Source organism: Antedon bifida, chromosome 7 (assembly GCF_963402885.1).
Source record: "Antedon bifida chromosome 7, ecAntBifi1.1, whole genome shotgun sequence".
Taxonomy (NCBI): domain Eukaryota; kingdom Metazoa; phylum Echinodermata; class Crinoidea; order Comatulida; family Antedonidae; genus Antedon; species Antedon bifida.
The window spans coordinates 12,774,211-12,801,218 of NC_136232.1; the positions used below are offsets into that span (position 1 = coordinate 12,774,211).

The window sequence follows — 27,008 nt, forward strand, 5'->3', positions numbered from 1 at the left end:
TCAGCTTTTATTTCCGAACAAAGCCCGTGGCCTACTGATGTACAGAAGAAAAATATAATCTTAAACTAAATTATATTATTATTCCGGGGTAGGTCTACACACTACTGTCTGCATACATCTCATAGACTTTCTTCTTCAAGACTTGCTTTAGGGTTTGAGCATGTCTAATCAGAGTTTACAAATTCCTATTTATTAAGCAGTAGTAAACTATCCGCGTGATACAATTTCCTAATGCTTCTGTCCTCGTGGATATAACTACCTAAATGCGCGGCGCGAAAATATAAATAATATTTTAAAAATGTATATATTTTATACAGTACAATATACCCAAACTATTATCTATTTTAAAGCAAATCTAGTGTAATAGAATGAGTTTAATATTTCAAACAGACAAAGTTTTAGTAATCTTCTGACACAAATTGTATTTTATTTATTATTTATTTAGAAGAATAATCAACAAAACGATATATTGAAGCATATGCATCAAATGAATGTGTGCAACTATTCTACGACTGGTAACATTATAAGGCCTAATAGGCCAACAGCAACAAAACTCGAAGACATTCCGTATTTATTCGAATAAACGGTCCGGGGCGTTTATTGTTCGGGAGTGTTTTTACGGAGAGTTTATTCGAGGGAGGCGTTTATTCGGGTGAGGCGTAATATGATAATGTATAATTAAATAAGTAAATTACCACCTAGATATGAAAAAATACAACAATTAAACACATATGATAAAACACAGTAAAATGCTTGGTAAATTGTAGATAATGTCAATCAATGAATTCTACTACAAATAGAAATGCGTTGTAATACAATAGTGTGTATATTATGCATGTGGCGGTCTGGCAGTCATTCGAGAAAATAAATTATTCCAAATTATGTTCTAAGGTGGGGGTGGGCGCTTATTCATAGCAGGGAGTTTATTCAAATAAATACGGTAATAAGCTATAACATACAGTACAAGAAAACCAATTAAACTAATAAAATAAAAATCATTTGTATATACTCAAATAAATCTATAATTATTCACAATTCCCCAATTATACAGATAACGATATTTGTTAATTATATAAAATATAAGATAAATCAGAAATAATACAAATATGTAGAAAAAAATATTAACTATAGCCTTTATCTGTTAAAGTACTTATGCTTAATATACATATTGATTTGTATTGATTAAAAATCTATATTGCTGGTGCAAACCTACATATCAATTTAATTGCATGAATAGAAAAAAAAAGAATTAAAAAACCACAAACCAAAATTGATTTATTAAATGCGACCTTAATGGTATTAAAATTGCAATCGTTTTGAAAATATCATATTAAAACTGATTAGAAGGACCAGTTTTCTTTCTAATGTTTAAATCTGTCCTTTCAGAAACAACCACTGATTATCAGTCAATCAGATTAAAAGTCAATAAAACTTGTAATTTCTGTTACTTTTATCAGGAGTAGGCCTACTGTATGTCTCAAACAATGCAAGATTAAAAGGAATCTATGATTTAGACCAAGGCCTTCAAGAACCGGCCAAGAAGGCTTGTTACGAGGAGGGCTATGGAGTGCATATCATTGGGGGAGACATCGACCAAATTATTATGTGTGGTATTCGGCATTTCATTGAATTAGAATACTCATTGTTACAAGTCTAACATTCACTGAAAGACCTACATCCTGTGGGGCTGTGTGGTGCGATAAAGGAAATATTATGCGACATTACTAAACTAAAATATCTTACTTATGAAAAGAGTGGTATTTCAAGAAACATTCTTAATTTCAACAATTAATTTAACAATACCTACATTATCTAACATTTGAAATAAAAACTCAGTATTAAATATCAAAAGGTTACTTGAAATATGCATTTGCGTTTGTATAAAAATAAACCACGCAATGATTGTTGTTAATAGATCATTCTTTTCTAGCTTAATATGCTATTGTAAGAAAAAATAAAAGATACTAATAACAAAAACGACTTATTGTAATATGTATAATATAATTTCAAATGAAGTATTTATATAAATTTGTTCATACAAAAAGTCCATATCTATCTAAGGAGATGAAAAAAGGAATACAAAATGCAAGCACCCATTTGTGAACCACTAACAATTTGCTTACAATATTCTACTGACCTAAATTGGAAGCTTCGTTAATTTGCATGTTTAATAAAAAAAAAACTAAAATGCGTGAAAAATATCTATAACAAATTTGCATAATGTATGTGGTTATTAAATATTTGTTAAACAACATTCACCACCAGGGATGAGTATAGCTTTTATCTATTTCAAATTACTGTACATTCTTTATCTCTGCTATAAGAGACATTATTGACCTGTGTAACAAGTAATACAGAAAGAAGGAAATATTACCATGTCTATAACCCCAGAATAATGGAGTTGTTAAAAACCATATACTTCAATTGAAATTGTGGTCGTTTTCTGTATTTTTTGTTTGATGTATTAAAGATGTAACAAAGTTTCTGCAATGAGCATGTTAAAATTTATTCCTTTTTCTGCATATCAACTATCATGAGACAGGCGAAAACTGTCAAAACCATCTTAGGGTTGACCTCAACGATGTCTTCTGGGAGAGCATAGACACGGGCTCCGATCTTACGAGCTATAGAAATAGCATAATTTGCATTTTGCAAGTCCTAGAAAAAAAAGAATGTTTAGACAATTTAAATTCTTATTAAGCTTATATTGACCTGCAACTGAAAATCAACTTAAAGGAACTAGTTGCGCTAGAGCACTTACGTTGACTTCTATGTGACTGAACGGTACTGAAAACGAGTAGTGCGTGTGCGATTATGCCGACAATTGAACTGATTGTAACTAGTCATGGTTATCTTACCGGTGTGAACAAGTGCTTACTTGTTCACATTGAACTGATCATGATTACCCATACCGCAGACGTAACATGATTTTTAATTTCAGAAAAGTAGACATGTTCCGACTTGACTCAACTGTGCTTCTGGCGACATACAGTATCTTGCATTACTTTCAGTTAAAGTCACTTATGTTCATTTGTTTGAAGCACTTAATCGACAAAGTTGAGTTAAGTATAAGCTCCCCTTTATACCCTTTTTGTTGTTGTAACCAAGTTTGAGCAGTGACAAACACATTATATTATTATTAAGGCTTCTTTCTAACTAGACAAGAGGACCAGTAAAATTACATTTATACTGGTTCTCTACTTTTTTTACTGGTCAGAGAATATGAGCTTATTAGGGAGGCCTTCAATAAACAGCCAATTGTACCTGAACATTACACTTAAAAAAACTAAAAATGAAATACGGACAATAAATCTTGTTTATATTTAGTCCAGGTGTGAAATATTTTGTAAGGAAATCATGAAGATGTGAATTGAGTAAAATTATTTATATTTCGTCAGATTTCATATAAATTCTAACTGGCAAGCACACTTGTTATTTGACTATTTAACTGGTCCTCCATGCATCTAACTAGCTATTAACCGGTGGACCAGTGTTATTTTGAATTTTGAACGCTGCATTATTTTGTAAAAACATGATTTGGGTGCAATTTCATTTTTTACCTTTGACCTACATTTCATATAACTCTGTAACTAACAGTTAGACAAACTTTAAATAGGGCTCAAATTAATCTGAAGGTATATGTTTCTATTCAGTCTAATAAGAACTTTTTCAAGAAAATGACCCAAAATATTTTTATTGACCTTTGACCTTGTACTGGTAGTACTATAATCTCAAAAACTATTGGCCATAAAAGGTTTTTTTTTTGTGAAATTGTTGTCAAAAATCATACTTCCCGCCATTTTTGGACAAACTTTTCCATTAGAACGAATATCAATATGCATCTCCCAAATAATTTTCCAATAAATTATTTCATTTAATCTAAGCATTGCAAAGATATGACCATTTTGTTTTCAATGGGTCAAAACATTCAAATTGTGGTCAGAGGCCAAAGATGAATGTTAGAAATTCGACAACATAGGTTTTTATAACTAGCATGATTCAAATATTCATAAAACACAATGTTTACACTTTCCCCATGATCTGCAAACGAAAATACATAGGGATCTGGACTACTTTGTAAAAAGGGTATTAGGAATGAGAAAACTGTAAACATTGCTCATCAGGGCTTCATTAAATACCATTATTTCAAGTTAATATCATATCACTGGCTTCTAAAAGAATTTGTTTAAATTCACAATGTAACAGTTTTCAAAAAAATAAAAAAATAATAACCTCTTTACTTACATCTTTTTCGACATTTGAGTAATCGATGGACTTAGGTGTAATTGCATCTATCAAGTCAATCACTGGCAGACTGTTACTAATTGCAGGATCTTTGAAATTCTTAATACTTGAAGTCTTACCAGCTGAACTCAGCTAAAAAACAAAATAATAGTTTGTTTTAATAAAATATTAAGATCTGAATGTTAAAACATTCAGATCTTAATATTTTATCATATTTAAAAAGCACCTAGTTGAAGTAAAACAAGGCTTTACAAAAAAAAAAGCTAATCAGGCTGGCAATCTTGAAGTTGGTGGTGGATGTCAGTAATCTCTTGTTGTACCCTTTCACTGCACCTATGCGTGATATTTATGTGATTTTAATAAATTGCAAAAAATACTAAATGAGATAATTTTGTAATCATTTTCGTGGTGTGTGGTGGAAAAAAGGTTGGTCTACGGTTGGGAATAAAAAAAAAACTAATTTACATATTAATGTGACGTCATTAGAGCTATTTTGGATTTTCTGTTTTTTGTCAATTCAAAGATAAAAACAAAGTTTTCTGTAAAATTATTATTATTACGATGAACACGATATTGTCCTATTGGGGTGGGTAAAATTTGGGTAACTGGTGGATGTTTTGCGCCATTATAGCTAATAATACAACTTTGGTCGAAATGATTATAACATAATGATAAAGGGTGCAAGTTGAAATCAAAATTTCCAGATGATATTAACACATATAGTGTTAAAAAATAGTTTTAATGAATTGCAAATATCTTCAAGTTTATCTAAAAATTATAGAGGGTGCTATACATTATAGGCAAATACGCAGTTAAGGATGACATTATTGCATGTCATAGTATAAAAATTCAGTCAGAATCACTTTGTCCTCTGTCAAAGGTCAGGATACAAAATTGCTGTAGATTGTAATTGTTGCTTGGTTTTCAGGAAGGTGGATTACCTGGTTGAAAACAACTGTAAGGAATTTACCTGCTTGTCAGCTTACCTTTTCATTCACCCATGAGACAATATCACTATCCTTGATAACATCAGATCCACCAGAAAGCTTTTGTAACAGAGATAAGGTGTATGCCCTCATTAACTGCCACACCATACCTGAAAATAAGTAATGTATATAGCATTGAAAGAATTTATTTATGTTTAAATATTTTACAAAATTAGATGAATAAAACACAACTTGGATCTGGAAAATCAATTATTACGATTTTCAAAAAAATATCCATTTTAATATTACATAGCCTATGTAAATATAAGAACATTATTGGTCAATATGATATCACATGAATACATGTAGAAGGATCCAAAGCGTTATATTAACATATATTACATAGCCTATGTAAATATGTGAACATGATTGGTTGAAACTGCATCACATGACTACCACTGCAAGGATCGTAAATCGTATATATCCTCGAGTACGATGATATTGACTGAGTAATTTTCGCGTAATTATCGTGTCCCTGTCATTAAACATATAAAATCACACCATCACAATTCAACGTTTCATCCGTGGCGCCACGCAACTTGCTTGAACTAATTAATCAACTAAACTATTTAAACTATGCATACATAGCGCCCTCATTTGTTATATATAGGTATTCGTTATTAGTCCTCCCAAGATGTGATGAAAGACCGTTTGTGACTGGTTAATACTCACAGTAGTAACCTGGTACGCGCGGCGCGCTGAACATCCTGTGATTCGGCTCCTCGAAGAAGATGAATTATTATTTATTCGGCCTACCTGATAATAATATTATTATTAATGTAGGCTTATTGATGGGAATTCTTCTGTTAATTTAAACGACCTAGGCCTAAGTGAATATTTTATTGCCAAGGAATCATTAATTAGTAATTATCTGTATATTATTCTTCGCAAGGTAAGGTAAATGCAACGCCTAACTAGGCAGGCTTATTACAAAGGAGGCCTAGCTACACCCGACCCAGCAGTAGATATTCAACTTGTTGTTGGCTATGTAATATAACAGATATCGCCTTTTATATTAGTAAAATATAAGATTTTACAACCCCTTGGGAATGATATTATGTTCTCAGCTAGCGCTTCGAGAAATATATATTCCCTCGAACAAAATATCATTCCCTCGGGGATGTCAAATCTTATATTTACCTTCTAAGCAGTCAATATCTGTATAATAGGTCAATATAACATTTCATATTAAGATTCTCCTTGTAAAAAAATATTTTATATTACGTCTGCATAATATGAATGAGTGAGCTTACCGAGAGTTAGTGTCTGAACACCATTATATATGTCTGAACCACCAATTCCCACAAGAGAAAACTTTAACTGCCTCCCCAGATCTACAGCGTAGTTGCAGTTTTCCAGGGCTTTCATCTGCCCACCATGTTTTTTAAGAGAAGCTAATGAGTTCACTTTGTTCCAATCAACTATTCCTGGCTTAATTTCATCAAATAGCTGAAAAAAGGTTTATACAATCTTTGAATGGTTTGTTGTAAAGTTCCCACTTATATTGTCCTATCAATATCTCAGACAAAAATATAACTTCTATAACTAAATTCAATTATATAACACCTAAATAGATTCCAGTCATTTGATTGGACGATTGTGGGTCACATGATAAAAAGTAAGTGCCCTGATGAGTAAAGATATAGATTAATAAATATTTTGCTTTATATTCCACCAGGCGATCTCTGCTCAAACTGGTTACCAATGGTTTTTGACAAATAAATAAGGATGTGTCATATTAATTGTAATACATTTAAATGTCTAAATTGTTTTACCTTGAATAACACAAATCCATTATTAAGATCTGTATAAAGGTAGTTTACATATGGCCGCACACCAAGACTGTTCATCCAGTTTCGATAAGCTGAAAGAAAAATAGGCACAGGAAAAAGTAAATTTCATTAGTGTTTGAAAAAAAAGTATACATTCTTGTTTGGTATCAGCAATAAGGAATTCTAAAGCTTTGTCTACACTATCAAACAAATATGGTAGTGATATGCCCAAATATGGTATTGATATGACATCATCGTGTCCATATATGGGCACATCACATTTTGTTGTCACATAAAGTTTGATAGTGTAGACAGGCCTTAGGAAAAAGGTGGTATAAGCTAATATGGGTGAATATGTAATGTGTTTTTATTAGTCTTGCTTGTTACTTGTTTGCCTAGCTATCCCCATTATTGGGGACATTTCGCCATCATTGACATTATGTTGACATAGCACAACAATGAGAGACATTAATTTTGATGAGAAGGTCATGGAACACTAATTCATTTAGAAAAAAACAACAAACAAAACTAAAAACCTGAGACCTGTAACCCTAGGTAGGGACCCTGACGGGTACTCTCCCTCCGGGTCAAGGGGATCTCGAAACTCATCGGTGGGCACGCTCATCTCCCTGTTCAGGACTATTCCTGATGATTACCCAGCCTATATATAATAATTTATTATAGTATATATAAGATACAAGTCACTAAACTCACTTTTTTCCTCTCTAGTTTCTTCAATAACTACAGTATCTTCATCTGGTGGATCCAGGGCTGGGTAATTGTTGAAGAGGTTAGCAACAAATGCAGTGTTCAATTTAGAATTTCCATTGACAACATCCTGAAAATGGAATACCAAATTTACAGACAATACCCTTTTACACCTTGTTGATCCGGAATTGTGTGACCCGAGTTGTACCGGGGATGCAGAAATAGGGAAATGTAGGCTGGTGTAAACGATGTAAAAAGTAATGAGGAATGTATTTAGCGTCAATTCAACCTGTGACAAACCTGTGTACTTGTTTTTAGTATTTTTCGACATATTTTAATGCCTGCTTGTTTACCTCTGAGCCCTGTAAGCTCCAGGGCTTCTGGGTTTAGCCAGTGAGCACCCATAGCCTTTATGCCATTGATACTAGGTTCATTAAAGTTCACACAAAAATTGTATTCGTTTTTTTCTTGTTTAGATTTTATGGCTAAATAAGTTACAGTGCCAACATAATAAAAATAATTGTTTCCAAAAAAAAAAATGTTTAAATCAATATTTGTATGGATTAAATATGAAAAAAAAAGTGCATACCTTAGGAGTAATGAAAGCCCTGCATTTCATTTTGCTGGCATTTTGAAGCATTTTTTCAGCTCTTTGTTCCAAACTCTATGATGTAAGATATTATAACATTATTTGATAATAATATAATACGTTGGTTATTTCAAAATATGACTTAGCTTCTTTATTCCATTTCTGTATTTTTGTCTAAATTGAGTTAGTGATATTTTAAATAACGGATACAAAATTGTACAAAAAGCAAAACTGCCTTTTAATTAACTAATGTGCTTGGTGATTATTACTATTTAATGGCAAAATTGTTGCAAGACAATGTTATAACAGAAACATGTAGGTGTACAGTCCATGTTTAATTATTTAATTGTTTTAATGTAGGTCTATATATAAATAAACTACAAAAGAGAATTTCAAAAAGATATGAATTCATAATTGTTACTATCGTAGTTTATAAACTAAATTTTTAATTTGACTCTGGAGGAGTATGAACCTGCCACCTTGTACTACTGAGGCATATTTCACTTATACCATGTCACTGAGACCTTTTATCAACAAGCTCTTAAGCTCTGTTTACACTATTAAATTAGTTTGACAAAAAAAGTGTGATATGCCCAAGTATGCTAGTGATATAACATCATGTCCATATATGAGCACATCAAATTTTTTTTTGTCACATACAATTTGATAGTGTAGACAGCTTTGTACAATCTGTGCCATAGTTTGAATATATTATGACTTACATTACTTAATGGTACTGGATTCAGATTAATATCATTGGGACAGATCTGCCGCAACAGGGTGATATAAACTTCAGAGTCTTTGATGTCTCCACTGAAGTTCGTGATACGTCTTGGATCACCTAAAAAAACCCTCAAGATTTTACTTTTTTTAAATATTATAAGCTGCATGAAAATAACATGTTGTTTCTAAAATGATGTGCATATACAATAAGCAGCTATTATACTATTATATTAAATAGCCTATGTAAATACGTGAACGTGAGTGGTTGAAACTGCATCACATGACTACTGCTGCAAGGATTGTAAATCGTATATTTTCTCGAGTACGATTATATTGACTGAGTAATTTTCGCATGATTATTGTGTCCCTGTCATTAAACACATAAAATCCAGTAAATTCTCGAGTATGATGATATTGACTGTGTAATTTTCGTGTGGCAACACACCCTTTGGCGATAAATAAACAAAAGTCATCTACTGAGACTTGAACTCTCGAAGATTAGTCCACATCATCACGATACAACGTTTTACTCGCTGCGCCACGTAACTTGCTTGAAGAAATTAATCAACTAAACTATTTAAACTATGCATACATAGCGCACCCCCTTTTGTTATTCACCCTCTGATAGATGTAACGAAAGACCATTTATGATTGGTCAATACTCACGGTAATAACCTTGCACGTGCCGCGCGCTGAACGTTCGAATTATTATTTATTCGGCCTACCTGATAATAATATTATATATATCAGCGCCGCGCTTCGGGAAATGTATTTTTCACCTCTAAGCAGGCAATATCTGTATAATATTATTAAACTCAACATATTATTATACATTTTTATAAATAAGTTATTATATTAAAGCTGTTACTCTTAAGTGATGTACCTGCTTGTTCCATTTGATAGTTGACCCATCGGATAAGTAGCTGTTCTGGAGACAATGTCTTGAGTATTGATGGGTCTTCTCCCTCTCTCAACAACCTTACAAGTCCAGGAATCAAGTTCAAGTCAATTTTAGCAAACAATCCAATCTAAAGAGTGGTTAATATAATAATAAATATAAAATAATATTTATAAGAATAACATGAAGAGTCATTAAGAGTCATCAACATTGTAAAGAAGCAAAATATTACTTACCCTAATAATCTGCCACAGCAGACCTAGCACCAAATGTTGTGTACCATCAATCAGATCTTGAGCACCAATATTAACAATTGATATGCCAAGTGATAAGGCGGAGTTTAAAACAAGAGTCAGATTCTCATGCTGTAAATACACATATCTGAACCCCTTCATATTCTTATTTATTGCTCGTTCATCAATTGTACCCGGTGCTGAATTATTTATCATTTTACTGAAAAAGATGAGATTTATGATTTAATTATAGTCCTATTTGAATAAACATTTCATAGATATTATATAGCTCACATAACCACACAAAATGCACCTAAAGTTTTTACATCTCTCAAAAGCAGGCATTGCAATACCCAAGTCAACAATTTTGGGGGTTTACATATTGTAACGGATTATGTATTTCATCACGAAATACCTCACAAGCATCATTTTAATGTTTACCAGGTTTGTTTAGCAGCTAATTGGATGCATTATGTATTAAATACATAGCTTTGAAATGTTTGGGAGATTGGATAAAAATTTGGGGGGCTCCAGGAGAAATCAGGAGCATTGGAATGTCTGCAAAATTTGTCATGTACAAGCCATGTATATAGACACATGTTTTCTATCCACAGGTAGAGAAAATGTTATCTTTTCGCCCTGAAAAAATATTTATTTGTTGAATATGCCATTTTAATGTCACATAATAGTTATTCACTTTGAACAAAAATTGGGTTGTCCAAAACATGATTTACCTAAAAAAAAGCAAAAAATAGTTAAATTATCGGTCAGACAATGGATTTTTGGTTAAATTTAACTGTTTTTGAAAGTTGTTTTTTCTTATGGAAGTGAATAACTTCATTCAAAACTACAAAATGGCCTATTCAAAGTCTGATTAAATATAAATCTAAATTTTTTCATGATTTTTGGGGGCATAGTACATCTCTAACAGTTACATTAGGTTTACCCTCTCTAATCCCATTTTTAACAAAAATAGTGTACAATGGACAAAAAATGGAGAATTTTTAATGATATCCTGCTTTAGCAGCTCAGATTGGCTCACTTAATTATCATTGAAAACACATTATTGTTTTCAGTTTTCTGTTACTGTAACTAAACTGTAAGAAGTAGTGGTTATAAAAATTACATAATAATTACCAGAAAATAATTCCATCTTTAACATTTTCAAATAAATCATTATTTTTTTCTGAGATTGGTAAGTAACTGGCTACCTCCGGGTCACTCTTTAACTGACTATTGATGTAATCTGAAAAAAAAAATTGAGTCCATTTATGTCAAAAATACTCAAAACTGTTGGGTTAATTATAGAATAATTTTCTTTTCTTCACATGTTTCAGAACAATAAAGTGAACGCTTGCATAAATTAACCACATAAACAGTGTCTTCCTGTGAATTGCACTTCACATATTCATTCATATATTATTCCAACTACCAACTGGTGAATCGACTAAAGAGTGATTTTGATCACCTCCATGAAAAAGTCTATAGTGTGCCTGGTCATTCATTTATTTATAAATGATATAACCTTTTATCTTTCACTTTTTCACAAATTATTTTACCATTCTACCAAGAATAAACATTCATATTTGTTAACACATTTCTTGCATACATCTATATATAAATTATGGTTAATTCTGACATAGGCGAGCACAATGGAAAAACTTCGGGACAAATCTCTGCCTTGGATACCTACCTGATCTATCTCAGATGTACCGCAAAATGTAAATTTGATAACATTAGTTTTCACTATTACAATATTGTTCCATATTTCTATCTTAGGGAGATATTATAAAGAGTTTTAAAACAAAATTTCTGATTTCATCGGTAGATTTTCAACTCAATTTCAATTGTACGCGGTCAAAGTAATTTCTGGGTTCACGATGAGTTCACGAGTTCACCTTGCAACTACCTGGTTTCAGCTAAGTTGGTCGTTAGTGGCTATAGCCATTTTAGTTATTTGTTTATTTTCGGATCGAACCATATTGTGGAGAATAGTAATGAAATTACAGATCTGATGATAATACATTTTGTTTAAAATCGAGTGAAATCCTGATAGCCGAGTTTTATTGAGTAAGCTGACAGGAATAACTGTACTGTAGACTATCTGTTTCCCGCTAGGACCGGGATGTCTGCCCATGTTGCAAGCCGTCTAAAACGTTTTCCTTCTTGGGCCGAAACGGCCCACTCTGTCGCGAAAGTTAGTTTCAAAAGATGTTTAAATTAAATAATGTATTAATTATTAGGATGATATTTATTTGAATAAACGCCTCCCCAATTAAACATCACTTTGAAAAATAATCTCCCCCACTCCAACCCAACTATCTAATAAACGCCCATCCACATTTATACACACAATATTGTATTATAATATAATAACACATAATTATACTATTTGTATTAGAATTCATCGCACTGTTATCTAAATTTACCAAGCATTTTGTTATTCTTTTTTACCACTTTTCATATCTATTAGAGGATATTATTGGATTCTAAATGTTACCAAATTATTAAAAATAAAAAATTAAACATATCCCTCAAATAAGCACCTCCCTCAAATGAACTCCGCCTCCCCACCTCCGCCCTATAAGGGCCCTACCAAACAATAAACACTATACTTTAACATTTTATTAATGATCGAAGACACTGTGAAACAGAGTAGATTTAGTTTTACGAATGTCAAGCATTTTAAAAAATGGTAACCAACAGAAAACGTACACGGAGAACGTCCTACTAAAACCTTTTTACTCGATTGATATATCATTCCGAGAACCATCGTCTACACTTTCTAGAGGGGGAGCGAGCAAGCGAGCTCACCCTCTAGTTACATAAAAAATAGAAAAACACTACTGTACATTATTCTATCCTATCCACCACATGTTTGTATTTGAATACTGTAGTGTGTGTTTTATTTATTTGGATTTACTATAATTTGTTTACTTAATGCATGAATTCACACAAGGAATCAGTTTTTGATGACTGCCATTGTTTGTGCTATAGTAGCCATTAATATTCAAGTCGCAAAATTCCATACTGCAAAACTCGCACATTTTAACTGATAATAAATGATATGTGCCAATACATTGGGCATGATGATGTCATATTATATTACTATCATATTTGGGCACATCACAATTATTCGTCAAACTTGTTTGATAGTGCAGACAGAGTTTTTCAGCAGAGTTACGCCTTATTAAGCATTATCGCTTATCGCCATTAGTATTCCCAGCCTACTAATTCTTCCTGTCTAACAAGAATCACATAATTAGTTTTTTATGTTATGACAAAAATATTCTAAATGTTTGAAATGATACTAAATTCTAATTAGAACAATTGACAAAGGTGAAGATGGTTAGATGCCAGCATGAGGCATACTGTATCTACCAAAAGTAGTTAAACATGTTCTTATCAAATTGGCCTACAGGTAGGTAAACTACTCCATAGACCATTTTCCAATTGAAAACAATGCAAATTTTGCTTTGTTCAATTATAAAAAAAAAATTTTATAAACATTCCAGGATCAAGAAATACAATTTTTGTTGTGTAGCCTTTTATCTTTATTAGATCTAATTTAAGGTCACAAACTACATTTAATGTAAAAATAAATACTATATTGTCCTAGTGCGATAACTTTTTTCGTCTTTGAACTGCTAAAAATGTGAAAACAAGTTGATTCTAATATTTTGGCGGCCCGCTATAAATCCCAAATAACATGCATTGCACACGGATTGATATTTTAGTTTTTCTTCTGTGATTCACCTACTTTCGATCGATCATGAAGGCCAAAATAAATGGAAGAATCGTAACTTTTCAGCGAAAATACCGGGTTTCCCCCAATTTGCATACATATTCTGACAAAAACAGAAAGGCATTAACGTCAGGCTAGGCCTATAGCTAGCGTACGATGTTCGTACGTTACTGTCGTTTACCTACAAAACTAATCCTACCTACTGTAGGCTAGGACCGTACATGACAGGACATTTACCGCGAACTACTTACAGTAGATAGTGCATTGTTTCTCACTTTATCATAAATTACCATAAAACGTACATCTAAGACAAGGAATGACCTGGTTTAATGTTTTTAAAGACTAAAAGTTTTATGCAAAAATGCATTATTTTTACAAAACGTCAACAATTGTAGGGATTGCCATAAACCACCTGAAAGATTGAATTTGTGCAATATTTTGAAACAATTTCTACATATTGCCAATTATGGCATAAACTACTATCACAGTTGATATTATTTCTTACAGTAGTAGCATACAGTATGACTGTATTTATAATAATAGACATATGAGACAAGTTTAAAGAGATTTGATTGGTGGAACTGTTACCCAATCCTGATAACAATAGTACATTTTTTTTTAAATCAATGTCGACATCATAAAAAGGAATACTATAAAAGGCAATGGAGGAAGTTGAACAACTCCTTCAGATTTGATAGAAAATACAACTATTTCCTGATATAGGTAACTATAATATTAAGTCAATTACACTACACTCATTACTCCTAAAATCTCGAATGATTTTCTAATGTATTTTAAATTGAAAAAGGAAATATTTCAAGACTATGGAAATCATAGTTCTGAAAGGGTTTCTTGTTTTTGGGATCAGCCTAGAAATAGAAGATATTTCATGGAGTGGACGTACAGCAGTACTATACATGTTAGCTCTATAAAGTGGATGGTGAAAATTCCTTAAACTATTAAATACAAACACACATAAGATTAAAATAACTGAATACTTTAAAATTATCATTGTATATTTTTTTTCTAAGATTTTTAAATCAGGATGTGTTTAGTTAATAAATATCCTTGATCTAGGATTAGTACTTTCCTCTCTTGCTATTAAAGTGCATTGTGTTTTATAATAAAACTAATACATATTCAGGGTTACAAATTAACATACTACTGAATTTAACTTTACAGAAGAAAGCTTAGTATTTGAATGAAATTTACATGTCATAGTTTACAAAGCTAGAGTAGGCCTACTATATACACAGTGGTGTATACACGTAGAGGTCGAGGTAGGTAGTTTTGACACCCTAAAGCTTGTTTTCCAATCGACGTTGTGTTACGGTGAGTTGCGTTAAATATTCAAATCGTTAAAGTTGGAAAAAATAACAATGATCGAGCCGGACTGTTAATATTTACACATATTTTTGTGATCATTCTTGGTTTTCATGGTTCTTTCGCGAGTTACTGGGACAAAACCAAGGCTGGTCACACGCAACCAAGCCGGTATAAGGATTTGAAAAAGTTATGGGTTTTAATGCCCAGCCTATGACATGTTTTCGCTGATATATTAATCTTGGCTTACACTAAAGACAAACATGTTTATATTATAATTTAGTTTGACTTGATTTTGTAATACAGTATCAGTCCTTAAATGTGTAGAAAAAAAAGGGAAAAACATCGAATTGTAGATGCATAGTACATATTTTTTTCACAAACTATGATGACGTAATTTGTGAACCAATTGATTGGTCAGTTTTAAAAATCATATCGTTTTTTAACTCGGCTTCAGATTTTCACGATTGTTGTTGTTGTTATATAACCTCTTTTCCTGTAATATCGTTGAATCAGGTATAACTCAACGTAACAGTATAGGTAGAGGTACAGTATATAGAATGTTTATTATTATTATATTGGAATAGAGAGAAGAGCTTGATGTACTTACCAACAAAAGCAACTTTTTCTTCATCTGAGTAGGAATGTTTTCCTCCTGCATCTGCTTTACCTTCATTGGACACAATTCCACTTTTGGGAGAAATGGCTTTGCCAAATTGCGCTGAAACTTGACCACTTTTAAGACCTTTGAACATCTGTTGAGATATCATATTCAAATTAGACAAAAAAGAATTAAATAGATAAAAATGTCAATCCAATTCCAATCAAAATAATCGATACAAAAAACAGGTTGAAAGTTAGAGCTAGAAGTATAAAAATTGAAGAAAGTTTATTCCAATTTAAGAATAAAATCTTGGGCTTTCAATAACTCCCTACGAAGTTCACCTGGAAAAATCAAGATTCACAATGAGAGTAGTTTTTGGCAACAAGAAGCTTTAAAGTTCCTAAAAATATACAGAAATCATTGCTTTACAGGTGTTCTCAGTACTAAATTCATTGGTATGTTTGATACCATATCATATTTCTGAAATGGTAGGTAATTTTCAATTTAATTTACATTTTTAGTATTTATATAATTTGTTTTTATAATTCATTTAAGTGAATTATTCACAAGTATAGGTGAGAACAAACGTCAAGATGCTGTGCTTATTTGGAACATTTCCCATAAGGTAGGATATCCCACCGAGTCTAGGGGTCTGTCAGTTTAGTGGTTCCATAGTACTGCAGATGTTTATTTACCTCCGCCAAGGAAGGAGGTATATGTAATCGATCGCGTGTGTTTGTTTGTTAGCAGGATTACTCAAGAAGTAATTACAAGATCTTTCCCAAAATGAAAATACAGATAGATATGCAGTCAAGGACCACTCCATTACATTTTGGAGGCAATCCGGACCACGGTCCTAATTCTGGACCACTTTTTAGAAATATTTTCAGACCTGCTAGTGTTAAAAGAATTTTTCAAAAACCAACGAGCAGTCTTAAAGTAACAAGTAAACTAAAATTGCATTTTCTCCACAACTACTTGTTCAAAAAAATTATAATTTGTGGTTTGTAATTTTAAAACATAATTAGATTTAATGTACACATTTTTTTATGCGAGTAGTTTAAAAAACCTATTTCTTTTCAAATTCATTCGTTTGTTTTTCGCGTTTCTGTCCTATTGTTAATCGGCTGAAGCTATTGTTAGTTGAAAGGCTGGTTATATACTGTAACCATCACACCAAACTCGCATACACATGCTTGTAGTGAAATTAGTCTAAATCACACACAGCATTAAGACACAATTTAAGAATTTTACAGTAGGCGGAGGTACTGTATGCACTCTCGGAGTGGCTTTCTAGTTATCATAAGTATTTAAGTACCCCATACAAACAACAAATATAAACTGTGTGTATTACTAGTTAGATAGGTAAAATGAAAATTGTTTAATCATGGAGGTTTAAAATTAAAATGGTTTAATTACATATTACACATCTTTTTGTAGTTCTACTGAACGGGAAAAATGATAATTAATTGTGATAACGATATTAATTTGACAGTTTTGACTAAATAAATACATACTATCAACTAGGCGAATTTGTTAGCGTGAATCAAAAGCATTAGCTTATACACTATGTATGTTTCCATCTTCCAAATCCTTTTCGGACGAATTTTAAGTTCTAAACAATTTCAACCAATCAAAGCTCAGGAAATAAGTCACACACGTTCACGAATATTCATTCATTGAAGAGCTCAGCAGACATGCAATGAAATTGTAGTGAAAAGGGTAGCAATTTTGTTTTCTGATGGATTCACGCAAACAAATTTGAAATATTGTATTACTGAATGGCATGTGATACATGTAACATAACAAGTCTACGTAAATAACCAATCAAATGGCAAGGATAGACTTGTTATGTTATACATGAAACTATACTCACCTCAATAAACTCATTGAATTCAATGGTTCCATTTTTATTTGAGTCAATTTCTGCAATAAGTTCGCGAAGTTGATAGCCTGGGAGATCTTCACCGGCTGCTTTCAGAGCATTTCCTAGCTCTTTACTGGTAATGTGTCCATTTCCATCTACATCATGCTAAAAAGAAAATAAAGTAATAAGTATAAAAACTACTGTAGTGTAATAAATATAAAATAATCATGATTAATAAAGTAGTAGTAATAATAATAGTTAAGGCATTTGCAAGGCTTGTTAGGATTGAAAAAGGGATGGAAAGCGGGGTGGGGTGGATGTCAGGCCTTCGGGATGGAAATGGTATTGGACCAAGTTTTTGAGCCACAGGTTCATGTGGCAAAGACAATTTAGTTCTAAAGTAAATCACTAATCGGAATTAGTATTCTCGCACAAAATAAATCATGATAAATGGCACTATGCCAGTTGGCCGAAAATGTATGTTTGTTTTGTTGTAGAGGTTTTGGAGGTTTGCTGTAAAAGTGGGTTTCTCCTGCATTGGGCAATCATAACTTGGGTTTCATATAAAACTTATTAAAATTAAATTATTAATTAAATTATTATTTTCTTATTTATCCAGTGTTCCTGTTATTTGAAGCTATCCAGTTTCTGCTGTCAAGAAAAACAAAATCAAGGATAACTTATAAGACATTATTTAATTTCATTGAAGAATAGGCCCTAAATTGACATGGTTTTAAAGCTTGTGTTCAATATCTGTCACTTGGTTAAAGGGGCTGGTTATTCCAGTACAGTGATTATTAAATCAAGCGAATACAAAATAAACATTACAGGTAGTAGTTTGTGTCTCTTTTCTTTCGTATAACAAAAGAACCTGTGGTGCAAACTAAACAGTATAGTACTGTAGATTATGCAAGCTACAGTATGAATCTGGTCGACCAAAACATATTCAAGGTTTTAAGTTAGGACTAGCTATTAACTGTACTGTAAATCAAATTCTAGAACACCTAAATTAATAATAATAATAATAATTATACAGTAGTTAATTGCTAAATTTGTTTTTATTTCTACATGTCATTATCACATCACAACATCCTGTTTATGAAAAAAAAACTCTTTAAATTCTTCATGTTTAGCATGCCCAGCATTTTGGGATTCCCATTTTGTGTATCTTCTACTGCTAGATTCAATAAAACAGGTTCTTTTGCCACTGATCTCAAATCAGCTTGTATTGTATGTGATTGCAGTGTACAAACAGCTCTACACACAGTATATTACCACGCCTTTGCAACAACCATTATAATCTGGTCAAGCACTGTCAATATAAACAAATACTTCCCACACAAGTCCACAAATGCATTAGAATTTATTACCTCTAATGCATATGTCATAAATGGATGTTTAGTTTAATACTTTTTCTAGCAATCTGAACATAGCACAGTCCAGTATTTTGGGTTTGAGGCAATAAATATGGCCGTTTATTCAAAGCGGTGCGAATATTCGAATAAATACTGTAATTTAAAAGCATAATCCAAAAAAGAACTATTGATTTAAAACCTTCAGTTTACTATGAAGAGAAAGGGTACTGTAGGTAAACTACAGTAATTATGGTGATGTTTTGACTATGTTTTGACCTAATTTCTGTGCTCTGTATGTGCATACAGTATACCAATCCATGAACTATGCTCACTGAAGGCCACTACTTAGTAACAGTGCAAGGGTTTTAAAATATTTGCATACAGTAACTGCTGTTTACTGAGCTATTTCAAACAACGACTGTAAACATAGATCATTAGACTACAAAAACTGTTCTTCAACAAATTAACTTGGCACATTCATTGCTTCCTCGCGATCATTAGTTCTGGTGGTAACAACAAGTCTAAGGAAGTAAAACTGGACACATCATCTGCCCCAGAGCATCTTTTAAGAGTAGGGGGATACTCTTTAGTGTATTGGAATTAGCACAAGACACAATTATTCCCCCACATTCTGCTTTCATTTTCCACTTTCTGAGCGAGGACTTCATTGTAATGAGATCATGCTATATAGCTAAGTGCTTTTCTTATAAAAGTAAATTATTAATGTACATAGCATATTGTGTTCATCATTTATTTATTATATCGTAAACTTCATCATTTTAACATTCAACATTTTAATGTTTAAAGACAAACATTCCCCAGTACCCTTTCAACAATCTAATACACTTTTGGTTCTAATGCACTAATTATAATTGCATTTAGCATTAATAATATATGTTTTTTTTAAATTGTTTTAGGTATTTTTTTGTTACGGACGGGACATTTTTGAGAATATAACTAGACATATCTTAGAAATAAAAAAGAATACAAGATTCAAAGTAGAATAAATGTATACATATATGGCCAATGTTTATTGTGAAAGTCAAAAAAAGAAAAAAGACTGTACAAAAAAAATTTTATTATGAAAATTGTATGCGTCGCGGATGGGACGGCAAATGGACATGACTTTTGAGAAGGTTTACGTATTGTAATATTTCTCCTCATTTAAAAGAGATTTTAAAATTTGTTTTGTATTATTATGTTGCCAGATAGTTGTTTTAGATAACTGAATGTTTATTATAAAAATTGAACTGCAAATTTATTAATAAATATGATTTATATGTCGTTACGGACGGGACATTTCTAACGTCGCGGACAGGACAACTTTGTCCACGTTTAAAAATTGTATAATTTTGCTATTAAAAAAATTTAAAAATAAGTTTTTTACATCAATGTAATCTTTTATTTACAAATCAAAATATAATTCAACCTTTGAAACACTGTTTAAAAGTTTATGTCAAGTGAAAATATTAAAATTCATAAATATGAAATATTATTTATAAAATTAATTATTCAAAGAGTTATAACGAGAAAAAATATTATAAAATGTTATCAAAATATTTATTTACACTAATATAAAAGTTATGCTTGGCATATTAAACAAGACTTCAAGATATTAACACATTTAAGGCGAATCTTTAAAAATTGGCGTTGGCGCTTGACGTCTGAATTTGTTAGTGGATCCAAGTTGCATCTGAAATTTTCTTCTATCCTTGCTTGGATTTAATAACTGTAGGCCTACTTCTATTAAAATTCAATCTTAATTATTTAGTATCTGATTTATAAAAGGTTCTTGGTTGCAAATTCACCAAACAATGAAATCGACAAAGCGATGACCGCACCCAATACTCCCATTCATACTGGTCATGTTTTATTGGATTTCGGTATTGTTCTTTTGTGGATTGTTATTTTAAATACAGACCACAATGTTTTGTGATTAATAAACAGTTAACACCTTTGTACAGTACTTCTCAGCCTACAGTACAAAAACACTTTTTAATTCTTACAACATTAAATCTTACAACATTCATAAAAAAAATGTCCCATCCGTAACATTCAATAAATTTTGATAGTAATGTTTTTTTAATAAAATTATAAAAATAAATCTATTGCAATTTAATATCCTTAGGAGTTGAAAATTAAGATTTAAAATTAGGAATTAAATAACAATTTTAAAGCCATTACTTCAATAAACACAAGTGAGGAAAAACCCCCAATCGAAATGTCTCAGAAGTCACAATTATGAATTTTGAAATGCAAGTATGAAATTAATAAACAATTTTAATAAAATACTTTATTATGAATAATTGGAGCTTACTTTGAAAAAAAAGTAACTGCAGTATATTTATGGGCAAAAATGTTAACAAGATGCATGGTTTTATTATGAAATAAAAAGGATTTAAATGATATGTCCCGTCCTTAACAAAAATTTCTATCCCGTGCCTACGAAAAATGTCATCAATATATTTTTGAATATGATATTTTCACCAAAAGTTTCAAAATATTTGTTTATAATGTATTGCATATAGTTTTAAAAGGAGAAAACAAAATATTAAATTGTGGTATCAATACTTTTAACTGAAATGTAAAAAACACCGTAAAACTATATTAAATGTCGCGGATGAGACAATTATGAATTTTGAAATGTATATATGAAATTGAATAAACAAAATATGTGTTATAAAATGCTTGAATATGTACAATAGGGACATAGAGTAACTATATCTGGCAAAAAAATGTTCAAAAGATGCATGGTTTGTGAAATAATTAGGATTTAAATGATACGTCCCGTCCGTAACAAAAATGTCCCGTCCGTAACAATATATTTTTGAAATATGATATTTTCATCAAAATCTAAAATTGTCAAAAAATTTGTTCATAATATAATGAGATATAGTCCTCAGGAGGAGAAAATGAAATATCAAGATTTTTGCATCATTACTTTTAAAATAAATGTAAAAAAACCGCCTAAAACGTCGCGGACGGGACATTTATGAATTTGAAATGGATGTATGAAATTAATAAACAACAACATTTTAATTAAATACTTGATTATGTATTATTGAGACATAAAGTAACTATATCTGTTGAAAAAACAGTAATAAGATGCATAGTTTATGAAATAAATAGGATTAAAAATGTCCCGTCCGTAACGCCAAATATGACTTTTTCATATTTAATATTCAATAACTTAAAAAATCAATATCAGAAAAATAAAAAAAATGTTATTTAATAAACTTCAACATGTCTACTTTGAGAAATGGCCAAGAGTTACATCAAAATCAGTAAATGAAATTTTTAAACCCACGGACCAAATACTGTGGAATGCCCCTTTATCAAATACACAAAATTGCATAGTGTGTGCATATTTCTTTTAATATTTTCATATAGAATATTTTTCAACACAAAAATACATAGCATCACACTTTGTTTTGTTGATAAACGATTTTGTGATGGGTATTCTATTTTTAGAAATATAGCTTTTTAATTCACAATACATACTTCTGAATTGAGTAATTGACACTATTTGAAAAAGAATCTAAATATGGAAAAGATTCATGATTTTACTCTTGCAGTCTTAATTCCCAAGATTTGTAAATTTGTAATGTGGATTAGGTTGTTCGTGAACTGTACACTTTCAAGGGTCAAATATTATACATTTTTCTTTAGAATTTTCACGATTCTAATACTAAAATCTTTTCTAATGCTATCAGCATTCACACTAATTCTTTTTCTAATGACTCACTGTTATTTATGTTTTCACCTCACCATATATGGTCAAATTATTCTTCTTATGAAATGAAAGCAAACACAAACTATGGTAATTCACAACATTCAGTTAATAATTTATTCTGTACTGTGTTTAAAAAAATTGTTTAAATCTCGATGAATGATGTTTATAATCAAATACTTTATATAAATTTATTATATAACAGTCAACTCTCACAATTACCAGACTCTCTGAAAACCGAAAACTATCTAAAAAAAATACTTTTTTTAGGTCCAAAAGGTCCCAATTCTTTTTCGACCATTAAAAACACATTTCGATTATCAGACAGACATATTTTACCAGCCCAAAGGTGTCAATAAATTCAAAAACTTGATGTTTATTAAAAAGAATGAGATATCTGAGAACATTTTGGAATTACAAATTGTGTAAATGCACCCAAATATGGCTGCCTTTTCTGCAGCTATCAAGGGACCAATAACCTACTTTTATAGGCTCACCAAGTGGAAATTCGAACAGAAAATTATAATAGTATTAGGCCTAAACAGTTCAAAAAAGGGAAATGAAGTTAGTACAGTAGAAGCGGTATACTACCATTTAAGCTTACAAATTTGAAGGAGATCCCTGATCATTTCCTGTTTAACAGAATAACCTGGATCAAACAGAGGAAGCCAGGCACAATTTGAATATCAGATCCTACAATTGGCGTATTGGACTAGGAATAGAGATATTATAGTGAATAATAATCTCTATGGACTAGGCTTGTTAAAATTACTACAAAACATGTGCGTAATGAAGTTGTGTTGGGACACAAACCAGCTTACTTTAAAGCTACTAACTATAGCAAAAAAAGGCTTTTAAAAGACTAGTTATGTTTTTTATTTTTTGAGTTGCAAAGAAATTGGTAATTTATGAGTAATATCAAAACTATTTGTGATCATATCTTCACAAAAATTATGACAAATTAACAACCTTGTCTGTATGCTTTTTCAAAAATTCTCTACTTATCTACTCAGTAGCAGAAAGAGAACCTATCGTGAAACGAGCAAAAAGAAAAAAAAAGTATCAAATAGATATTTCAATCAGTGAAACTGAAACCAGAAGTATAAATTTCATCTCAGCATTAATCAAAAGTTTGAGAGAGACAAAGACAATATCAGGCTGATGTTAAACCACTTTTTCAAATGTTATTTATAATATGCCTGTTTGTAAAATAAGAAATGTAGGTATGGAGTTGGGAGTGAAAGTAGAAGGGGTACGGTATGGGAAAAGAACGATGTCCTAAACTTATAAACTGTACACTGTTGTGGCCCTGAGACGATTCGGCCCGGGACGATTCGGCCCACTTTTAATGGGACGATTCGGCCCACTTTTGGGCCGAAAAATCCCGAAACGTCTCACTTTAGATGCCAAGCAGCCAACAGAGGGCATAACTTGTTTACATCGTTCGCATGATTAAAAAAAAAAAAAAATTTTCGACAATGTTTTCAAAATATTTGCTTTATTGCATCTCTATCCCTAGTAGTACTACCTCATACAGTTAGTCTCTTTGAAAATAATATTTGGGCCGAATCGTCCCAGGGCTGAATCGTCTCAGGGCTGAATCGTCCCGCTGTAGCTACTGTCAACTTTCTTGGACTCCCTGAAATTAAACTAAAAACTCTCCTAATACAGACTTTTCTTGAAGTCCAAATATTCCTAAATTTAAAACCATTAAGAGAATTCACTGTACACTGTAAGTGCTGTGCAAAAAATAATACAGGCACAAACACACCTGCACTGAATGCCAGTCAACAGTTTATGCATGATAAAATAACCAGACCTTCTAATAAAGTTTTTTTGTCCCAAAAAGTGGTAACTATACAGTAGGCTGCACAATAAATAACTAATCAACAGGGTTAGGGTTAAGGTTAGGTTAGGTTTTTAAATTATTATACTGTATCACAGTGCTTTGTACAAAATAAGTATACGATAAATAATAATAAATATTATTGATACGGGTTAATCCGTGATACGGATACGGTAACAATTTTTATATTTTTAAGCCACCACTGCTGTTTAACAGTGAGTGGCTTATGCTAATATACTGTACTATGGGAAATGTTATCAAAGAAAGAAGTTCACATAGAAAAAGGAAATCACTGTAGGCTTGCAAGGTCCCTTGGTATGTATTTAAATTAATTTTCATTGTTGTTATTCTATGTAGGCATTGTATTGTTACAATACTGAATCAAAGTATCTCAAGGAACTACAGTACATTTCAAATGTTTAACTTAACTTCCTGGTTTGGTTACTATATGGAACATTATGATTTTCACTTTAGTTTCAGAAGTGGCAATTTCACTCTTTAACTAATTTTAAGAACAAAAAAAAAACAGAAAGTGAAAGAACTTTTAACTTAGATCATAGAGATATACTGTATCTCTATGCTTAGTAGTCCTGTCCAAATTCTTTTGATAATCAATAAAAGTAAGCCAAATAGACTGTAACATTAATCATTAACAATATTGAATCATTAATTTCTGCTAAATTATTGTTATTAAACCATGCGTACAAAAATAATGTAATATACAGTTTATGATAATTGTAGGTTACCCTTACCACTGGTTAAAGATGAAAACCAAAACAATTTCAGCAATATTTTGTTTTTCCAATTTGACAACTGTACATTACATTACCCCTGAACTGTTATTTGTTTGTGGTAGGCCTAATCACCCCGGATTGGATGTTTGAACCCCACTTTATTTTATCCACTGATAATAATATAAAACTAAAGACGGAGGACTTTAAAGGTAAACACAATACCAAGGAAATATAATTTATATAATGGTTGAAAACAAATCTGGACATAGGTAACTGCATAAAATAAAGGATTCAATTGCGGACAATTTACACAAAATCTCATATCCTTCCTTTGGTCCAATATATACTTTCAAATACGGTACAATATGGGTCCACGAAAATTCATTTATTACTCTACTACCCTTTTTGATTGATAGCTGGCTCCCCCTTCTGGCTGACACCAAATAGCAAGGCTACAATGAATAAGTATCAATAGGTTGGGCGGCCAGGGCTGCACCAATATAAAGCATTAAATCGATCTAAACGTCAATTTAGTAGAAACAAAAATGTTACTCCATTATTTTGTTAAACATAATGTTAGGCCTCGGCCTACAGTATGCGTTCCTAGAGATACTCTACATACAATAAGCACAGACTCAACAGCCTGACTCAGACTGAACTCTTTACTTCCTCGTTGTCGAAACAAAAAGGCCAAGCCTAGATGGAGTCCGCCTACATTAGTAGTTAAAAAGAAAATCAAAGAACACATACCTCTGCAAACGTTTCTTTTAATTCAGCTAAAGCTTCATCACTAATTTCAGCCATCTTAAAGCCTTGATTTGAGCTGACTAACAAAGTAAACAACTATAGTTTTTAAACCAGTGGGCTAAGTAACTCAACCACCTGTCTGATTCCTGTTAAATCTTGCCAGCTAGTAGCCAGCTAGCAATTAGAGCTTCCTCCTTGCTTATAATATCTATAGCACTTCCGCAAAGCGGCGCTATACATAAGGGATTCCCTACATAAGTACGGTAGTAACTGTCCCATCCCAACAGAGTGTAAACGCCAGGAAAAAGGCATATTGATTAAATTCGGAATCAATGATTATAATTTCTTCAATATACAACTTACAACTGATACGGTCAGGAGATCATATAAATACAATGGAGCTATTAAAAGAAAACTAATTAATTTATGATTTTTTTTTTCTCTTTTGTGGGGATTTTACCCACTTTTATTTCTTATAAAAATTCATTTGTTTGTAAATAATATTTATCTTTATATAATATGCATAATAATGCTTAATATTTGTTTCTCTACTCTCAATTAATACAGATGTAAGTTTTTCTTATACATACATTAAGATATAATAATAATTATAAAACAAAATTATATTAAATAAAATAACATTAATTAATTTATGATTGATGATTGATAGGTCTCAATTAAAGATGTATTAGTGTCCCCCTGAAAAAAGAATTCTTAAATTTTTTTTTTTTAATATTCAATTTTAATGTAACATAATAGTTATCCACTTTGACCAAAAATTGGATCGAAAATGATGGTTATGAATGTCTCAATTAGGCTATTGCACATAAATATACGCTGTTTTCACCACTTTGTTTAGTATTTTTATGATTCATGCAATTCTGCAGCCTCCAAACTGAGAGT

General features: G+C 31.5%; 1 protein-coding gene across 1 annotated transcript; it reads right to left on the minus strand.

Annotated features, from left to right (window-relative positions):
• Positions 1-423: 423 nt before the first annotated feature.
• On the minus strand, positions 424-26,259 carry LOC144847800 (plastin-2-like). Its single transcript, XM_078704321.1, has 14 exons — positions 26,109-26,259; positions 17,703-17,858; positions 15,833-15,977; positions 11,292-11,400; positions 10,158-10,374; positions 9,907-10,051; positions 9,023-9,141; positions 8,301-8,375; positions 7,718-7,841; positions 7,007-7,095; positions 6,485-6,680; positions 5,232-5,341; positions 4,246-4,377; positions 424-2,658 (listed from the first exon to the last, which is right to left on the minus strand). Exons 1-14 carry the CDS (start codon positions 26,160-26,162, stop codon positions 2,506-2,508), a joined length of 1,824 nt encoding a protein of 607 aa, XP_078560447.1. The 5' UTR covers positions 26,163-26,259; the 3' UTR covers positions 424-2,505.
• Positions 26,260-27,008: the final 749 nt, after the last annotated feature.

Excerpts from the sequence above, each read along its gene's own strand:
- LOC144847800 (XM_078704321.1), bottom strand. The coding sequence starts at position 26,162 with ATGGCTGAAATTAGTGATGAAGCTTTAGCTGAATTAAAAGAAACGTTT. Across the intron at positions 15,978-17,702 it reads AATTCAATGAGTTTATTGAG|ATGTTCAAAGGTCTTAAAAG; the intron begins GTGAGTATAGTT and ends ATATCTCAACAG. Across the intron at positions 4,378-5,231 it reads TCTCATGGGTGAATGAAAAG|CTGAGTTCAGCTGGTAAGAC; the intron begins GTAAGCTGACAA and ends TTTGTTTTTTAG.